Here is an 18119-nt window from a genome sequence, read left to right as displayed (position 1 = left end):
GCTGTGGACGGATCCAGGTGTATAGGTGAGCCCTCTGTCGTACTGGGTGTCACGCCTCTCCAAAGAAAAATCAACTGCATTGTATTTGCTTTGGTTGATTGTTACCAGGATAGATAAATATGAGACAAAGCGGTTGAGCAAAGGAGGTGCCGCCTCATTCTCCTTCCTTTTTCCACCCCATTTTGGTCCTTCTCCCTTTATGCCTGGCACTGAGAGCAGAAAGAACTGAAATCTGTCCAACGTTCCAGCTGGTAGAATTTAGGTCAGTAGTCACTTGCTTGTTTCTAGTTCCACAACAATGAGCTATATTTTCTTCAATCTGAGGAGGGGACATGATGAGAGAAGTAAAGTGAACGCCTCTTGTGCTCAGGTGACCTTGATTTTTACACCATGGTTGGAAGAAGGGGAAGTGTGTGTGCACCTGTCTGTCAGTTTTTTCTAAACAGCGCGTGCATGTGTGTCAGTGAACAATTCACATCCTGGGTGCTTGGTAACAGTGCATATTCACACACGCACATGCACACACGCACATGCACACACACACACACACACACACACACACACACACACACACACACACACACACACACACACACACACACACACGTAGTCACCAGAAAAGCCTCCAGTAAAGCTCACAAGTTCAGTTCAGTTTGACCCAAAACTGACCAGGGAGGAATTTTTCGTGGGAATATACCATTAGATGGACATGAACCTTCTCACATGTGCGTGCATACACACGTATTCACACACAAATGTATGCAAACCCCCCCCCCCAGGAGAGGATGTTTGTGAGGGAGGAATGTCTGAGTTTCTTGCTCCAGAAAACTATAGTGCCAAACATTTTAGTCTGTTTCTCATGTAGCAACACTCAAGCTTAACATCTACTCAGGCCCCTTAAGGAACCAACTGTTTTTCCTCCAACCAACTCTACGCTTGCCCGACATCTTGTTGAACTTAACCAAGCAATCACTGGTGTAGCATGTCAGTTTCTCCATGTGAATACGCTAGATGAGCTGGGTGTGAAACTAGACATGATATATTTGTGCTAATAGGAAACCTGAGTGCCAGTCATGCTGGTGGACAGTGCCAGAAACTGCAGGATGTAGGACAGGTTCTCAAAATATAGGAAGTGATGACTTGGAAGTGGCTTCCATTTTCCAAACGATGGAAAATCTGAACTAATGACGACTAATTTTTGATTATTCTTTTGCCAATTTACTCAACAAGCAGACAACACTTGCCATATTCCATACAGCACGGTTAGTTTAACTTACTTCATGCCGTTTTGTTTCCCACAGATGTTCGTGGTGGGTACTGCTACGCTAGCTTGCTGAACGGGCGCTGTGCCAACCAAAACTCACAGCTGCTGACCAAAATGCAGTGCTGCTGTGACAGTGGACGCTGCTGGTCTGATGGGTCCACCCCTGAAATGTGCCCCATTCGGTCAACAGGTGGGATCACTCACCATCGCATTGCTTTGGCTTTCAATTTTTTGGTCTCAACTACATATCCCCATGTCTCAGCAGAGAGCTAACCTTCTGTTGTTTTCCACATGTGCTCATTTTAGAAGAGTACCAGAAACTGTGCTTCCAGAGACCTGATGGGAACGGTGCAGTGCTGATACCTGGTCGTGTCCCAGGGGTCCCCGACCTACCAGGCATCTACCCAGGTCCATTTCCTGGCCAAACTCCTGGGCAAGTTCCTGGTCAGGTACCTGGAGTGATTCCTGGTCAAATTCCCATCCAGGTTCCAGGCCAGGTCCCTGGTCAAATTCCAGGACTGATCCCACAATTCCCAGGACAATTACCTATACAGCCTCCTCCACCGGGTATGCTCCCAAATTCTGTGTTTGTTTGGTTCACATGTTCACACTCTGAAACAATGACGTGTGCCATAATAGCTTATAAGTCATACTTTCTGGTCTGACTCAGTGGATGTGCAATGCTCCACCTCCCACTGATCTTGTTTTGCCTTTTTCTAGATTTTGCACAACAACAACCCACACCCTCCAGCTAATGAGCTACATGTTAATGGTGGAAAACTTTGACTCAGACTTGAATTTTGCACTGACACAGAACTGCTTGTTTCATTTGGGTATTGCTGTAAAGATATTTAAAGAATATCTAAAAGAAAACATCCTCATACCTTTTGCACACCAGTATTGTCAAGGGTTTAAATAACCACATGCAAAGTCTTCCACAATAAAATTTCCTCCGGAACCGTTTTGCAAGGGAGCTTGGCAGAGTTTTGGCTTCTTAGAAAGAAGAAATTCAAACAAGTCCTATTTTTTTTACCTTAATGAGAATGATAGTGGGCCCTGCCAAATCTTTGTACAGTGCAAATCTAGTATGTAGATAGATCTGGCAATGTAAGACTACACGCTTAAAAAATGACATTTAGGTTTTGCAGGCAGTTGAGATGTTACATTTCCAACACTTTTACGCTTGTACTGCTGTATGCACACTAGCACTACATATTGTATCTAAATTTTCTGTTGAACAAATTTCATACAAATTAAGATGTCATACTAAATCTCTCCCAGTCAGCATGGTGCTGAATGAAGGAATGAAGGCAGATGCTGTGGATTTTTCAGTGTATGATTGTATGATTGTATTGACGATATGTTTGTGTTAATGTTTCCATCAGGCCCTGTTATTATCCAAACCCAGAATATTACCAACATGTGCCAGGCCTACCGCAACCTCTGCCTGAATGGCAGGTGCATCCCCATGCCGGGCATCGGATATCGCTGCGAGTGCAACATGGGGTACAGGTTGGATGGAAGGGGAGAGTGCATCGGTAAGTTTTGACAGAATGAGGATCGAGTTTTTCTTAATAAGAAACTTAAGGTACATGAAGGGGAAGAAAGTTTTTGAGCCTCATGTTTGCTCTCCAGATGAGGACGAATGTGAGAGAAGCCCGTGTGCACATGGGGAATGTGTGAACACGCCTGGGTCTTACATCTGTCAGTGTCCTGCTGGATTCCAGTCCACTGCAACCAGGACGGAGTGCCGAGGTTACACATACACACACCCACGCACGCATGTACACACACACTCTAAGAGGATGTTTGTGTTTACTATGCTCTCTGTTTGTCTCTGCCAGATCTGGATGAGTGTGTGGCTAACGGTCGTATCTGCAACAACGGCCGCTGTGTGAACACTGAGGGCAGCTTCCACTGTGTCTGCAATGCTGGATTTGAAACTTCAGCCGATGGCAAAAACTGTCAAGGTCTCTCTATTTATGGCATCTGCATTTATGTTGTAGAGACATATTTAAGATCTCTGTAATAACCACAGTATGTGTAATGTTTATCTTTAATGGACCGTGGATCAGTTGGAGGTGGTGATTTAATCTGTACCGTAATAGACGGGTTTTTGAAGTATCATGCTGGTTGTCTTGTACCAAATATGTAGATTTTATATCACTACCAACCCCTTTACAAAGGACTCCATGTTGTTAGTGTTTATTTCTAACCTTGCAAGCATCCTTTTGTTTCCAATTATTTTAGTTTGCTATAAAGTCTTGAAAACTTGCTTCAGAGAGGAGCTCCATTATGGGAAATTTTTTGTTGATTAGAATTACTTGGCGGATTTTCTTTGGAAACTCCTTCCCTCCCCTCCTTTCCTCGTTGGACTGAGGGGGGGGCGGGCTGACGGGAGTTCTCTCTGTAGCTCTCTTTTCTCATTCTCGACACATATTTTTGTCACTTTTCATGTGAAGAGCACATGTGCAACACTATAAATGGCTTCCAGGAGAGACTGTGAAAATGTCCAGTGCTAACCTCATTTTTAAATGATACCACGTCTCCCCCCTCCTCTACGAGGGATGGCTTTTCACCCTGCCTTCTATTGTGCACTTTCAGAACTGCTATAAACACTTTTGATTTCCGAAGAGGCTGCACAACACTTTGTACAAACTAGTTCTGATCCTGCATTCCCTGGACCTTATCATTTCTCTTGTCAAGTTTTATTACTGACACATGAATTAAGTTTTAGGCATGGACTGCATAAAAACTTCTGCCTTTTGTTCTGTTTGAGAATGCTCCAAGATCCAATATGAAAGAGTTGGCTACTCAGAAGCACAATTTTTAGTCCAAAATGTTTCTGATTCCTACTGTATCTTTAGTATTTGTTTGCTGGACTTGATTTTCAGACAGCATACATAGCTCGCAAATGTAATGATTTGACAGCGAGCAATCCATTCTCAAATGTGTGAATGTCCTTGAATGTACCAAGGAGGATTTTGAAAATAGAACTTAGACTAGTTCTGTGACAATCTGAATGCAGATGAAATTTTGCACACTTTTGTCCCTTAACCAGTATATCTTGCCTAAATGCAACGCTATCAATCTATTGTCAAATTGTTTCTGTTCATCCACAGACCAGGATGAATGTCTGATCAGGAACATGTGTCTCAATGGACTGTGCATCAATGAAGATGGCAGCTTCAAATGCATCTGCAAACCTGGATTCCTGCTGGACACCAGTGGACGAATGTGTGTAGGTGCGTTTGTCAGAAAGCTCTCAGACTGTAATATTATTCAATTCACATCTCTGCATTCTCATGTTCACTGGCTACATCGCCAGAATATATTTCGAGTCAATTGTTCTTTTGACCTGCATTTTCAGCTAGCTTGGAAGGTGACTACCTCTCTGGCATGCTGGTAGTTCTATTATGTGAGTCTTTGCAGACAGGGCAAAAATCCCCCTAAAAGCCTTGGAAAAATCCCTCAGCATCCTGGCAGGCCAGCTGGACATGTGGATAGTTGGGGCCCGCCTATTCTGAGTTCCTAGCAGACAGCCTTTCCTAGGCTTGTTCAATGCAAAGAAAAAAGATACTTAGCTTTCTTCTTAAATTGAGAAAACATGCTGCAGTGTGCAACTTTTGGATTAGGACACAAAAACCCGTGAGTCAAATAGCTATTTATCAACCATTTTGCTGTTTATGACACTATCAGATGCCGTATGGAACTTTAGACGCAACATCAAACAGGTTTTACATTAATTTAATGTTTAAAATAGGGGCCATGAATCTCCAACTAGCCAAGATGTGCCATGAAGATCAGTTCTTCAGTGTGTAATCATCCGTTTTGCTCCCCATGGCTTCAGATTCAGACGTTTGATCTCAGAGACACTGACCTGGTTAAGTCATAGCAGAATAAATAAATAAGAGAGTAGGGTGTGGGTGAAGTGTGCTGATGTTTGCAGTCATTCATGAAATGTGTAGTCTAAAGGGGCCCTGGGACCTCATTTTCTCTATCTACCGTCTGTCTGTCCCCAACACACCCAGACAGAACACACACACTTAAACACAAAGTAATGTGGGCATGCCATATCGTCGTTTACACTCATTATGATAATTATTGTAATACACTGATGGGATTAAGGGGAAGGAAAAGAATGTTTTCTTAGTTGAGGTCATAAAGGTTGCATTTTTTTTAATGAATTAGGTGCCTGAGGACTTTAACAGCCACTGCTTTAGCAAGAAATTAGTTTATTTTAATAGATTTTAGCATTTTTCCATTCGTTTTGTGAATAGAAAATGTATTAAGAAATTATTTGTGCTGTATCTGTTTTCTAGACATTGATGAGTGTGAGACTCCAGGCATGTGTATGAACGGCCACTGTGTCAACACAGAGGGATCTTTCCGCTGTGAGTGTATGGCTGGGATGGCAGTGGGCCTGGATGGACGGGTCTGTGTTGGTGAGTAAATGTGGCTGTAGTTTTTTATTTCGTGTGTTCATTTTGGATACCGTGGCAAACAGTAATCTCACACCAGCCTCGGGATGAAAGCAACACCCTCTTTAGGTGAGGGTAGCTAGATAGCCATGCATGTTTGCCTCAGGAATTACTGAAGGCAACACAGGCGCCCCTTTTTTTTGTATCTGGCATGTTTCCCCCTGTTTCAGTCTGGCTGGAGCTTCTCTGAAAGTTCTCTGTTGCTGCACAAACAAGATAAAAATGAACTTTTCAGTTTTATTTTCCACCACGTCTCTCTTCAAGAAATTCATTGACTACTTTGAGGAAGAACTGGTACTTCCACAAGTTCCCTACAAGCACATATGCCTAGGTCTCCGGTGAATTCTCACATGGGTTAGGTGTCCGTGTGCCTCTTTTACCTAACAGTGGGATGGGCAAAGTTTTTGTCAACATGTTGTTCACTTCTTTCGAAGCAGCTGAAAACTCAGAGTGAGTATACTTTTGAGAAGGATTAACCTCAAAACTGTCACACAATTTAACCAGAATTACCTCAACAAAAACATTTTCCAGTTCTGTGGTTAAAAAAGAAAGTGAAACTGAATGAAGCATGAAATAATGTTAGTGTCATAAACTTTACCGAAAGCCCATCCTGTTAACCTGTTGCAACGATCATTAATGAGCATGTTTTGATCAACACTGAGAAATGTTTTCGTGCCTCCTTGTGCTCCAGTCCCCTGGACTGGCACTCAGTGGTCAGATCTGTTTATGCCTTTATTCTCACAATTCCCACATTTCCCAAAATGACATTTCTTTGTGTATTGTGTGGGAAGTGTTGAAATGCTGTTATTCGGCCTGGGTGAGTTTTCGTCAGGGTGATATCAGTGCAGGAGAATGCCTCAAATCCCTGGATATTATGGAGAGAGAAAAAACGTTTGTTTTGCCAGTGTTGTTGTTTACTGGAGTTACAGATTCTTGCCTCCCTTTCTCTCTCCTTCTGGCTGGCTCTTGCCTCTTTCCAGATTTTCTTGCCTCATCCAAGTTTCTCACACACTGTGTGTCTTGTTATGTCCGAAACAGACACACACATGCGCAGCTCGTGTTATGGTGGCTACAAGCGAGGGCAGTGTGTTAGGCCTTTATTTGGAGCTGTGACCAAGTCTGAGTGCTGCTGTGCCAGCACAGAGTACGCCTACGGAGAGCCCTGCCAGCCCTGCCCGCTACAAAGCTCTGGTATGGATATTCCAATCACTCCACCCTTTACACATGTGGAGCCACCTCCTGCTGCTTGACACTCTCAAACACATACACAAAAAACACACGCACAAACACACTCACACACACACACACACACACACACCAGACATACCATAAATGACAGAATAATGGTGATGAAGTTATGGCTAAGACGCCCACAGTTCCGAGACATCGACAGCCTCAACACACACAGACACACACACAGACACACACACACACACACACACACACACACACACACACATGTACAAACACAAGCACGTCATCCAGTCACTTCTCATTAGTCCTGCCAATTAAAGTTTCTATATCAAAAGACGCCAGGCTGCACCACATTAAGGAGATGGTTTTATATACATCTAGGCTAAATAAGAAAGCATGGAAATGGATAATGACATGGTATTAAATTTCTTGCTTTGAGATATCTTGGATTTTGGCAAACGTGATATTTTAATAACACTGTTATTTCTCCTTTTATCCACCAAACTGTGCTGTTTTGTGCATTTTGGTGCAGCCGAGTTCCTGGCTCTGTGCCCCAATGGCATCGGCATAACCGGCGATGGAAGAGGTAAGGCCCACAAGCTTGTCTGTGTGTGTTTCTTTGAAATTAAAAAACAGACCATGCAGAAACCAAACAGGGACACATGAATTAAAGGCAGCTATTATTTAGACTTTTGTCCTACTCTGATGTTCAACAGGTTATTCTTTGCCTTCTCAGATATTAACGAGTGTGCCCTCGACCCTGACATCTGCCAGAATGGAGTGTGTGAGAATATGCTGAGGACATACAAATGCGCCTGCAATGAAGGCTTCGAGGTAGACATGACTGGCAAAAACTGTGTTGGTAGGTGAAGCGCTCTAAAATGTTCTCGTCCTCGATTCTATGTTCTATGGCCTTGATATCAAAAGACAGTGTCAGCGCAGTCACCATGTCTCTGTGTGTGTTTTTCCTCAGATATTGACGAGTGTCTGATGAACAGACTGCTGTGTGATAACGGTCTGTGCCGGAACACACCAGGCAGTTTCACCTGTCAGTGTCCCAAAGGGTACCGCTTCGATCCTGAGACGGACGTCTGCGAGGGTCAGAGGCACTTTCATTCTGTCGTACAGTACAGTGTCGCTTCAGCAACGCATGTGCTGCGTCTGCCGTATCAGATTGCTATGAGATGGCCAATTTGAGAAAAAAAAAAAGAAAAATCTGTTTTTTTTTTTCGTTTTGTTTTTTTGTCTCCCACAGATGTGAATGAGTGTGAGTCCAGTCCCTGTGTTAACGGAGATTGTGTGAACAGCCAAGGATCCTTTGTGTGTTTGTGTTCAACGGGCAGTTCGCTAGACAGCACTGGGCTGGAGTGTATAGGTGAGTGAGTACTGTGTTTTTTGGATTTGATATAATGACCAAAACACTACTTTAATTGGCAAAATGTTTATTTATTCAATATAATAATAATTTTTTAAAAAATTATATAAGAAAAGCACTCTTTGATGAATTCAAACCACATTATTTAATAGTATCAACTTATAAAAATAGTTCAATAGGGTTTTAAAACCAAGCATTTTTTCCACTTTTTATTAATTATTAATAATTAATCGATTAACTACATTAACTGCATTAAAAAATGTGAGAAAAATTGGGTCGAAAATGCCCTGTCCTCTACACATTTTGAGAGAATATAACCAAAACCTGGATCATTTGGGAGAAAAACGACGAAGCTAGTGAAGCCTGGAGAAACTGTTTTTTCTTGTCTAGGGCAAGTTGACTACTAATAAGCCAATCAGCACTCTTTCATTTTAGAATACTTAGGGAGATTAATTGAATGTAAGATTTACTAATTAAATACAGATTTTTTTCAAATTTTTAAAAAACATGTACTGACATACAGTAAGCGCACCAGTCTGTGTTAACCCACGACATTTAATTTCATATAAGTGAATATCTAGTACCTATAATGTTTTTTCCATAAAACAGAGACTACTAAGAGCACCTGCTGGCTGAAGATAGTCAATAATCGCTGTGAGGTCAACATCAACGGGGCTACACTGAAGTCCCACTGCTGCGCCACGCTCGGAGAGGCCTGGAACAGCCCGTGTGCCAAATGTGAAAAAGGTGAGATGATCAATGCGCGCAATTTTGCACATTTTAGTAAACCTCATTCTAATTTTACCATATAACTGCATTGACTGACATTGTATTGTGTGGCCTTCTTTTCCAGATCCGATATGTAGTAAAGGCTTTGCTAGAGTGAAAGGGAATGTCTGTGAAGGTAAGGTCCGCTTTGATGCCCTGTTGATCTGGAAATCCAGCCTTGCATTTCAGCCGTGTAATGTGAAACTCTGCACCTGTTGTTGATGTTGCCCTGTTTCTTCTCTGCTGACTCTCAGATGTGGATGAATGTCAAGTGTTTCCCGGAGTGTGTATCAATGGCAAGTGCGTCAACACACTGGGCTCCTTTTTCTGCCAGTGCCCTCCAGGAATGACTGTTGATGTCAGCGGCAGGACATGCATTGGTCGGTACTCTATATAGTATGGGTATCCATATGTGTGTGATGTTACATGTGATATTTGCTACTTTCCTAGAATCTAGAGCACTTGATCTTTATATTCTCATTACATATACAGTATATACTGTGTATATATATCTATCTACATAGATATATATATATATTTATGTATAAAATATGTGTCTGTGACTTCCAGACCTGCGTACGGAGCAGTGTTACCTCACCCATGAGGATGAGCGCTGTGGGGCTCCCATCCCAGGGAAGCACCGTGCGGATGCCTGCTGCTGCTCAGTCGGTGTGGCCTGGGGCCCTGACTGTGACGAATGTCCGGAGAAGGGCACTCCAGAGTACAACCAGGTCTGTCCTCGGGGCCCAGGCTTCTCACATAGGGGTGACTTCATCAATGGCAGACCTTTCCTCAAAGGTATTGTACTGTCCACAGACTGCAAAGACTGCCTGGGTTGTTTCATCAATGGTCTCTCACCTGTCTTCCTGCCTCTGCTCTGTACCTTAGATATAAACGAATGCAGGATGATAAACACCCTGTGCTCAAATGGGAGGTGCAGAAACACCATCGGCAGCTTCCGTTGTCGCTGTGACAATGGCTACGCTCTGGACTCTGATGAGAGGAATTGCACAGGTGAGTAGTCCTGGAGGAAATAGCCGATTAATTGTTCAGTCAGTTAGTCGATAAAGAAAGTAATCAAGTACAATTTGATAATTGTTTAAAAATCTTGGGTGATTTTGGGGCAGTTTGGAGATATTTTGTTGATACTGTAATTGGCATATTTCACTATTTTTTAAAAACATTTTATAGACTAAACAACTGACTGATTAATTGGAAAATGGTTGACAGATGAATCGGTAATGAAATGATGATTAGATGCAGCCTTACTTGTGAGTACAATGCACAACAGTTGATTAACTGTATGATAGTTATTTAAATAACTACAATTTGAAGCTCTTCAGTAATCAGCAGTTTACGTATTGCCAATAATGTAGGAGCTAATATACATTTTCCGCTCCTATTTTTGCTTGGAATGTTTGTTCAGCATCAGCTACAGCAATATTGCATTGCTGCATTGTATCTTTACAAGTATAGCCATTCTTCATCAGTCCCCCTTACTGAATCACTCTGCCAACACCAATTACAGTAAGTGGTGTAAAGCCATTGACTACATTCAGCTCATTCAGTCTAATGGGAGTCTGGCTGTTTTGGAGCTGGTCCCTGTAGCCTGGTTAGACACATTACTGCTCTGTTGAATTGTGCACCCATCATTTTAGGGTTTAAATGCCAGTGCCATTACTTTATTCTTAAATCATTTATAGGCTCCTCCTAAGTAAATGGTATCTGGGACCTTTTAACCCCAGATGAGTGAGATCCCAGGCCAAAGTCTTTGTGTTAAGTGTTTCAAAATGTGGATTAAAATAAAAAGGGATCAGGCCTTTCGATTCAGACTTTGGCAGAATCTGCTTGAAGACCTTCAATTCACCCCTTAATCTTATTTTATAGTCTTTCTTTCATGTTTTAACATTTTGTTAAATATTTCGTGCTTTTATGCCTTGTATGCCTGAAATTTTTATTTCATATATTACTACGGATCATACCTGTTCCTCACCTCTGTGTTAAATCATCAATCTTTGTTACTGAATATAAAAAAATCTCTACAAAAACAAACGCTTTTATGGTGTTTTTAAAAAATGTTAACTCTCTGTATTTATAACCAAAAAGCGAGCTCTCCAAGTGACTCCCTCTGCATGCATGAATGTTAGTGCAGTTTTAAAGGGAAGCTCTACTTTGCTGAGTTTCTTGCTTGTTTTGTTGCATTCCTTTCCTCTAGACATCGACGAGTGTCGCATCTCTCCGGACCTGTGTGGACAGGGCAGGTGTGTCAACACACCAGGAGATTTTGAATGCGAGTGCTTTGAGGGTTACGAGAGTGGCTTCATGATGATGAAAAACTGCATGGGTAAGTGAGGAATCCTCACACACAAACACCTGCAGACACTAAAAATACATTAAATCATCTCTTCAGCTTGATGGGATTTGGTTTAGTTACATGCAGAGACAGCACTTTTTCATATGAAATCATTTAGTCTGTGAGGACTTGAGCGAGAAACTTGATCTCTCTCTCTCACACCCTGTTAAAGTCGCAGTATCTGAGAGCACGGAGCTATGCCAACCAATAAAGGTCTCCAAGTATAGGGAGGGCCTGCCACACAACCCTAGTCCCAATCACAACCTAGCCATCTCCTCCGCACTCCCTCTTGGGCCATAAGCTCTGGATGAAGTGCTTAGGCTAACATGCCAGACCTGGAACTCACTGTTTAGACGGCTGATGTAATCTGAAATTTGCAGGCTGTGTGCTGTTGTATATATATATATATATATATGTGTGTGTGTGTGTGAGAGAGATGGAGAATTAAACTGACTTTATTTAAACCATTGTGGGGTGTTGAGAGGGCCTAGTCTGCGCAGCCCAAGTCTTGCCACAACGGCTTTGCAAAACCGCTCTATAAAGTCTTAAAGATAATTGTTCTTTATTTCATACTTGACCTGCATGTGGGGGACACACAATCAGCTGCCCTGCAAAAAGGTTTTTATATGAAGCTGCAAGTACTAATGTTCTGCCATCTGTGAAAATACTTAATGCTCTATTTCTGTTCTGGTTTGCCTTTGATTAAATTCTTGGGAGAAAATCGTACACACAAAATGGAGAGTCTTAATACTTTTGTTGGCCCCAAGCCACCATCAGACTAAAATTGGCAAGACAAAATTTACTTGTATTCTGTGGCAAAAAAAGGCATCTGGGACTGGAAAAATAATGGGCAGGGTTTCAATCATAAGCTGTTGGTACTGACGGGGCTAGCAGGCTAAAAAAATAACTAACAAGTAAAGAATTCTACAGCTTTTTACCAAACTCTTCTGTTATTTTTGTTACTCTTGATCTATGTTCTTAAAATCACTGCCAGCCATGGAGCTGCTGCTTGTATTCTTTCACTTCAAGTACTTCCTGAAACAGGAAGTCCCAGTTCCACAGTCTCACAATTTTGCAGCTCAAGGTTTAACAAAGGTGAAGTTTGACCTGCAAATGTGCCGAAGCCAATCAGAGCTCACATCACAACTGGAAATACAATTTTGAATTTATCAATCTAGGGGGCTGGATTGATGACAAGTGAAACAAATGTTTGTAGGGAGTGGCCCACGTGTGACTGAACCCTGACATTAAATGCCTCTACATGTGTCTGTGTGTTTATTGTACATGGTCTACCACCGTCAGACATCGATGAGTGTGAGAGGAACCCTCTGCTGTGCCGAGGGGGTGATTGTGTAAACACGGAGGGCAGCTTCGAGTGTCTGTGCCCCGAAGGACATGAGATCGCAGCCGATGGGTCAGCCTGTCTAGGTGAGTGATGAAGTCTTTAGAGACGAGAGTTCGGGCAAACTCTTCGTCTCTGAACTCCTCTTGCTTTTCTCCCTTCTTTGAGTAATCTGTGTGGCAGAATGGGGTTTCCGGAGAGATGAAAGGGTGAAAAGAAGATCAGTAAGTGGAGATGTTGTCACAGAGCTGACAGTTTGAATGACAAGCAAGCTTTGGATTGTCCCCCGCCATCTTTCTCTGTTTCTGTCTCTGTGTGTGGGCTCACTGAGGCTCTGTGTGGGGTTGGGAGTGTTTGAGATAAGTCTGTGTATGCATGGGATACACAGTACATTCTTTAATAGATGGGCTGATATGAACACTAGAGCAGTGTGTGCGTCTCCATGTATCTTGATATATGGACACTAAGAAGGGTCCACTTTCATGTCAACACAATAAAGATGAGAGAAAATCCTCTGTTAGTATTACAGAGTTTTAATAGTTATGTAGCAAAAGAATTTTTAAATTTTTATGCTTTTTAATATTTATTTAGGTCTTAGATACTATCCTTACTTCTTTGATTGTATTTTGTGATTGTTCGTATCGTGCTGTAGCTTTTACTGTTTATGTAACATTTTGTTGTGAGCTTTTATTCTGAAATGTCTGTTGTTAGGATGCAGCATCCTTCAGAGGCTGGCTTCATATCTGTCCAGTTCTCATTGGATAATTGACAAGAGAGTCAGCCATCTTGTTGTGTGTGTATATAGGCAGTTTTATACTTGTTCTATAAAATGCCCCGGTGAAGGCTGGAACATGTAGGCTGAATAACGAGCAGACTCTTCCAGTAACTCAGTTAGTGGTGTGTTTTTTTCACATTTCGGCTACTTGGGCATCAAGTTGACTGGACTTGTAGCGGCAGCACACTCTTTCTACATGAACACTGTGTAGTTTATACCATTGGGCTGATGTAGCATTATTCACTGGGTGTCATTTTGATGACCTAATGCAGTGTGTCGAGGTTTCAGTCCATTACGTAACACTCAATCACTGCCCCTTAAGCACATTTATTTTCCTTATTACCACCCAAAGTAACAAAAACAATGAAAGCATTACTGAGAACTGCCTACCTCATCCCCTCAGAGAAATGGTCTTCATTATCTCTGCTGAAATAACAAGTTGAAATACCGAGATGATAATAATGATAATAAACTTTAGTTATACAGCAAATTTCATACTGATGAGTGTAATACAGTGTGCTTAATGATGTCGGATTCCTTGTTGGAAATATCCCATTTATCAACATTAGGTTCTGAATCCATCATGAACAATTGCCACAATTTGTACTTGAACACTGATTAATGGTCTCTACTGTAATTGACTGCTCTCAGGCAGGTGCTCAGTTACATAGTTTATGCAAACATGTACACTTAGGCTTGTAAAATTAAGTGTACGTGTAGAGCTGAACCGACTAGTCCGTTAATCAATTAGTCAATCGACAGAAAATTAAAAGGCAACTATCCTAATAATCAATTGATCGTTTTAGTCATATTTAACTTAAAATGCCAAGAATGACTGGTTCCATATTCTAAAATGTAAGTAGCTGCTGAGTATCAGTGGGGTTTGGACTGTTGGAAAGACAAAACAAGGAATTTGAACATTTCACTTTGTGTTTTGTGAAATTATCATGGCATTTAAAAAAAAAAGAAATTTATAATTTTGTTTCATTTTGCGGACCAAATGATTAATCAGAAATGAATCAACAGGTTAACTGATGAATAAAATAACTGTTAGTGCTTGCTGAAGTTGGGTGCCTTGCTCAATGGCACTGAAGGGGCGCTGAAGTGATTGACATCCAGGAGCATGTGACTTATTCCATCTACTCCATCCTGACTCGCATGTCATGTCCAAGGAACTAAACATCCAGCCACCCTGCAAACATGCTACTGGTACCTGCAGTTTTAAACATGTGGGTTATCCTTATAGATTGAGGGTAAGAATTTGATAATTGCTTTGCTCTCTCCACAGATATCAACGAATGTGAGCTGAGTGACAGGCTGTGCAGGAATGGCCAGTGTGTCAACATGGTCGGCCGCTACCAGTGTACCTGCGACACAGGATACAAATCTACCGAGAACAGACTGGACTGTGTTGGTAGGTACTGAGCATATGACTGTTCCCCTTACAGATTGTTTTAATTGAGGTTTTTCTATGCCACCAGTGTGTGACAGTGAGTGTTTTTCTGCCTGTCAGACATCGACGAGTGTACCATTGAGAACGGTGGCTGTGAGACTTTCTGCACCAACTCGGAGGGTAGTTACGAGTGCAGCTGCCACAGTGGATACGCCCTGATGCCTGATCTGAGAAGCTGCACTGGTAAGTAGCTGTTTATCTTGTCCGTCATGGCACTTCTGAAAATTCTTATTCTTTTGCCTTATTTGTCGAGATGTGGTAGCTAAGGCAAAGTCTCTTTTAGTGATAAGTCTTACAGTTTGGATTTTCTGTAAATTACACATATTGTAGTAAAAAAGTGCTTCAGAGGTTGTGTTTCGATAGACCTGGTTTAAGAGCAGGAATAAAGCAGCACGTCAAGAAACCTAATTTATACAGTAGAGAGACACTGCTGCAATTTCACTTGCACTTGTTTAAAGTAAACATACACCCGTCTACAGAGAAAAAAAAGTTAAGACTAAATCTGACTGTTTAGTCTTAACTGTTCATTCGTTAATAGCTTCAGAATATTACCAGATAATAATAAATGGTGCTTGCTGATTAATACGGCAATCAGTTTTACAGCGTTTCTGGCTTAGAGGGTGTTCATTTTGGAGAATGACAGCAGGTTTCATGTGTTGTTCATAGACTGACTCCCATGACTGTTATTCCTTTAATTACCAGAGACAGATATACAGACAGAGATCAAGGGTAATTGAATCGCTTTGCCATTGCTCAGGATAATGTTCAGTTTATTTTGCAAGCTCTGTCCTGAATTAACCTTGCTGATTTATGAGTGAAAAAGTAAATGTACACCAGAATTTTTTGTATGGTCCAGTATTCTGCCCTGTGTAGGACCCTGAAGTAGCAGGGTCTTATGATGTAATCTTGATGTTTTCTTTCAAAAACTGTATCGTAAGAATTACCTCAACATTAAAGTCTGACTTACTACATTTAACAGTGGTTTTTCCTGTCGTCTACATTGTCTGCTCCCATTTTTGATTTGCCTTTCTGCCTCTCTGTCTTCAATCTTCAGATATTGATGAGTGTGAGGAGAGCCCAGATATCTGTGATGGAGGCCAGTGTACCAACACCCCAGGGACATACCAGTGTCTATGCTTTGACGGCTTCATGTCGTCTGAGGATATGAAGACCTGCCTGGGTAAAGGATGCACATTTTGTGCCAAAAAAATACACCGCAGCTACACTCTGAAGCACTGTGCTTATTAAATCCAGATCCGGTTCTCAGAGATTTTCTGAAACAGTGATCATCTTAGAAGTTTTCCAACATATGAGTCATGAGAATAACACTTAATGGCTGTTGTTGTTCATTTATAGGACCATGATCATTGTGTTAGTTTACTTGAGCAGGGAGAAATAAGTGACATTTAGATGTCTGGTTCAATTGAGTGAGAAAACAAAATCCTGACATCAATGATGTAAGGATTTGTAAATGTGTCTACACAAACATGTATATACTGCTTATACTGCTATATTTGATAAAAGTAAACATCTTTTAAAGCCTCAGTATAGTTCATCATATATTTCTTTTGTGACTCACCTCTATATAAAACAGCTTAGCAAAACCTGTTTGTCAGGCCAAATCAACAAATTTGCTAATTCAGTCTTATTCATCGTCATAACATCTCCTTGAGTGTAGTTGTGTTTAGGAAATTAACATTCTTGCTCCTGCTCTGTTTCACTCTTCTCTCCCCTTCCTGTCTAGATGTTGATGAGTGTGAGCTGAACCCAAACATCTGTCTGAGCGGGAACTGTGAGAACACTAAGGGATCCTTCATCTGTCACTGCGACCTGGGATACTCTGTACGCAAGGGAACGACGGGCTGCACAGGTGAGCGAAACAAGCACGCACGCGAGCATCCCTACCCACAACAAAATGTCCCCGTCAGTGGTGGAGCATGGACGGGAGTGAAAGGATGGTGAGTCAGTAGAGAGCGGCCGCTGATTACGTGGTGAAGGAGAGGTGTGTGTGTGTGTGTGTGTTTTTTTTTTCATGAATGCAGTGAATGCAAACTGAAGAGAGAGGTGAGAAAGGAGAGGACGCAGGGAGAATGTATGGCTGACCCGAAGCAGCTCTGACATCACTCGCCCTCATTCAAGAGCTCCTGTCTGACTTGATGAGGTGTACGCTTACAAACACACATATGTTAAACACACACACACACACACACGCCCACACACACACACACACACACACACACACACACACACACACACACACACACACACACACACACACACCCACATGCACCAGCAGTAACAGCAGCAGGAGCAATGAGATCACTATCTTCCGTCAGATTTATGCATCACATTGCACCTTTGTTTATTCCTTTGTTGCTCTTTCATTAAGGTCCACTAAGCATTACGTGATGGTTGGAAGAGTTCTGCAGCACGTAATCACCTGTAACGGCTCCAGAACACATAAATACAAAGTCCATCCGGCTGATAGAGTCCTTTTCTAGTTTGGACTCACTTCTTGTCTAGCTGGAGTTAGGTCTGATTTATAAGACCACTTAAAAACTTTGGAATTAAGGGCTAGTTAAGACTTTGGTCTCTCATCCTATCTGGCATCATCTCAGTGATCGGACTGAGTGAGACACAGTCAGCAGCGGCACGTCTTTCTTTCAGATGCAAATAACAGATTTGTCTGAAGTGTGATTCAAAACCCCCTCCCGCTCACTCACACACACAAACACAGGCACAGACACGCACTCTTGCTCATTCTTATCCCGTTAAAATGTCCATACAGTGTTTTCCTTGTTTTGAAAAACCTGGGGTTGCAGTAAAGTAGCCAGTTCTGATTCACAGGTTTGGAGATTCAGCCCCAGAATACCAGGGAAATAAGATGCCAATTCCTCTCAGGCAGGCAGGACATCTTGTTATAGACAAGTGAACAAAACTTGCTTCTCCTTTTGGAAAAGATCTCCTGCCAATATATTCAGATGAAAAATGCATAAGAAATCGTTCGTCATTGTCGAATTGCCTAATGTGACCACGTTGGTATGCGTGGACTAAATCCTCTTGCATGTGTGTGAGTGTTAATGAGTGAGTGGTGCTCTCAAGCCCAGATCTGAT

The 18119-nt window shown here is 41.9% G+C and overlaps 1 protein-coding gene across 2 annotated transcripts in view; it reads left to right on the top strand.

Moving 5' to 3' along the window:
* The window catches only part of fbn1 (fibrillin 1), a 63046-nt gene that overhangs the window by 15699 nt on the left and 29228 nt on the right, over positions 1-18119 (top strand). For both annotated transcript variants that reach the window (XM_040123526.1, XM_040123518.1), the window contains exons 9-32: positions 1-25; positions 1302-1454; positions 1571-1831; positions 2650-2802; positions 2900-3019; positions 3109-3234; positions 4387-4509; positions 5587-5709; positions 6784-6936; positions 7472-7525; positions 7676-7801; positions 7913-8038; positions 8195-8314; positions 8924-9061; positions 9168-9218; positions 9337-9462; positions 9653-9880; positions 9971-10096; positions 11298-11426; positions 12738-12863; positions 14841-14966; positions 15066-15188; positions 16060-16185; positions 16750-16875. The exon at positions 1-25 is cut by the window's left edge and continues 101 nt beyond it. In XM_040123526.1, the coding sequence (XP_039979460.1) occupies positions 1-25; positions 1302-1454; positions 1571-1831; positions 2650-2802; positions 2900-3019; positions 3109-3234; positions 4387-4509; positions 5587-5709; positions 6784-6936; positions 7472-7525; positions 7676-7801; positions 7913-8038; positions 8195-8314; positions 8924-9061; positions 9168-9218; positions 9337-9462; positions 9653-9880; positions 9971-10096; positions 11298-11426; positions 12738-12863; positions 14841-14966; positions 15066-15188; positions 16060-16185; positions 16750-16875 (3088 nt within the window). The remainder of the gene's footprint in view (positions 26-1301; positions 1455-1570; positions 1832-2649; positions 2803-2899; positions 3020-3108; positions 3235-4386; positions 4510-5586; positions 5710-6783; positions 6937-7471; positions 7526-7675; positions 7802-7912; positions 8039-8194; positions 8315-8923; positions 9062-9167; positions 9219-9336; positions 9463-9652; positions 9881-9970; positions 10097-11297; positions 11427-12737; positions 12864-14840; positions 14967-15065; positions 15189-16059; positions 16186-16749; positions 16876-18119) is intronic.

This window comes from Xiphias gladius, chromosome 1 (assembly GCF_016859285.1).
Source record: "Xiphias gladius isolate SHS-SW01 ecotype Sanya breed wild chromosome 1, ASM1685928v1, whole genome shotgun sequence".
In the NCBI taxonomy this organism is placed as follows: Eukaryota; Metazoa; Chordata; class Actinopteri; order Istiophoriformes; family Xiphiidae; genus Xiphias; species Xiphias gladius.
This window is presented reverse-complemented; position numbering and strand designations above follow the sequence as displayed.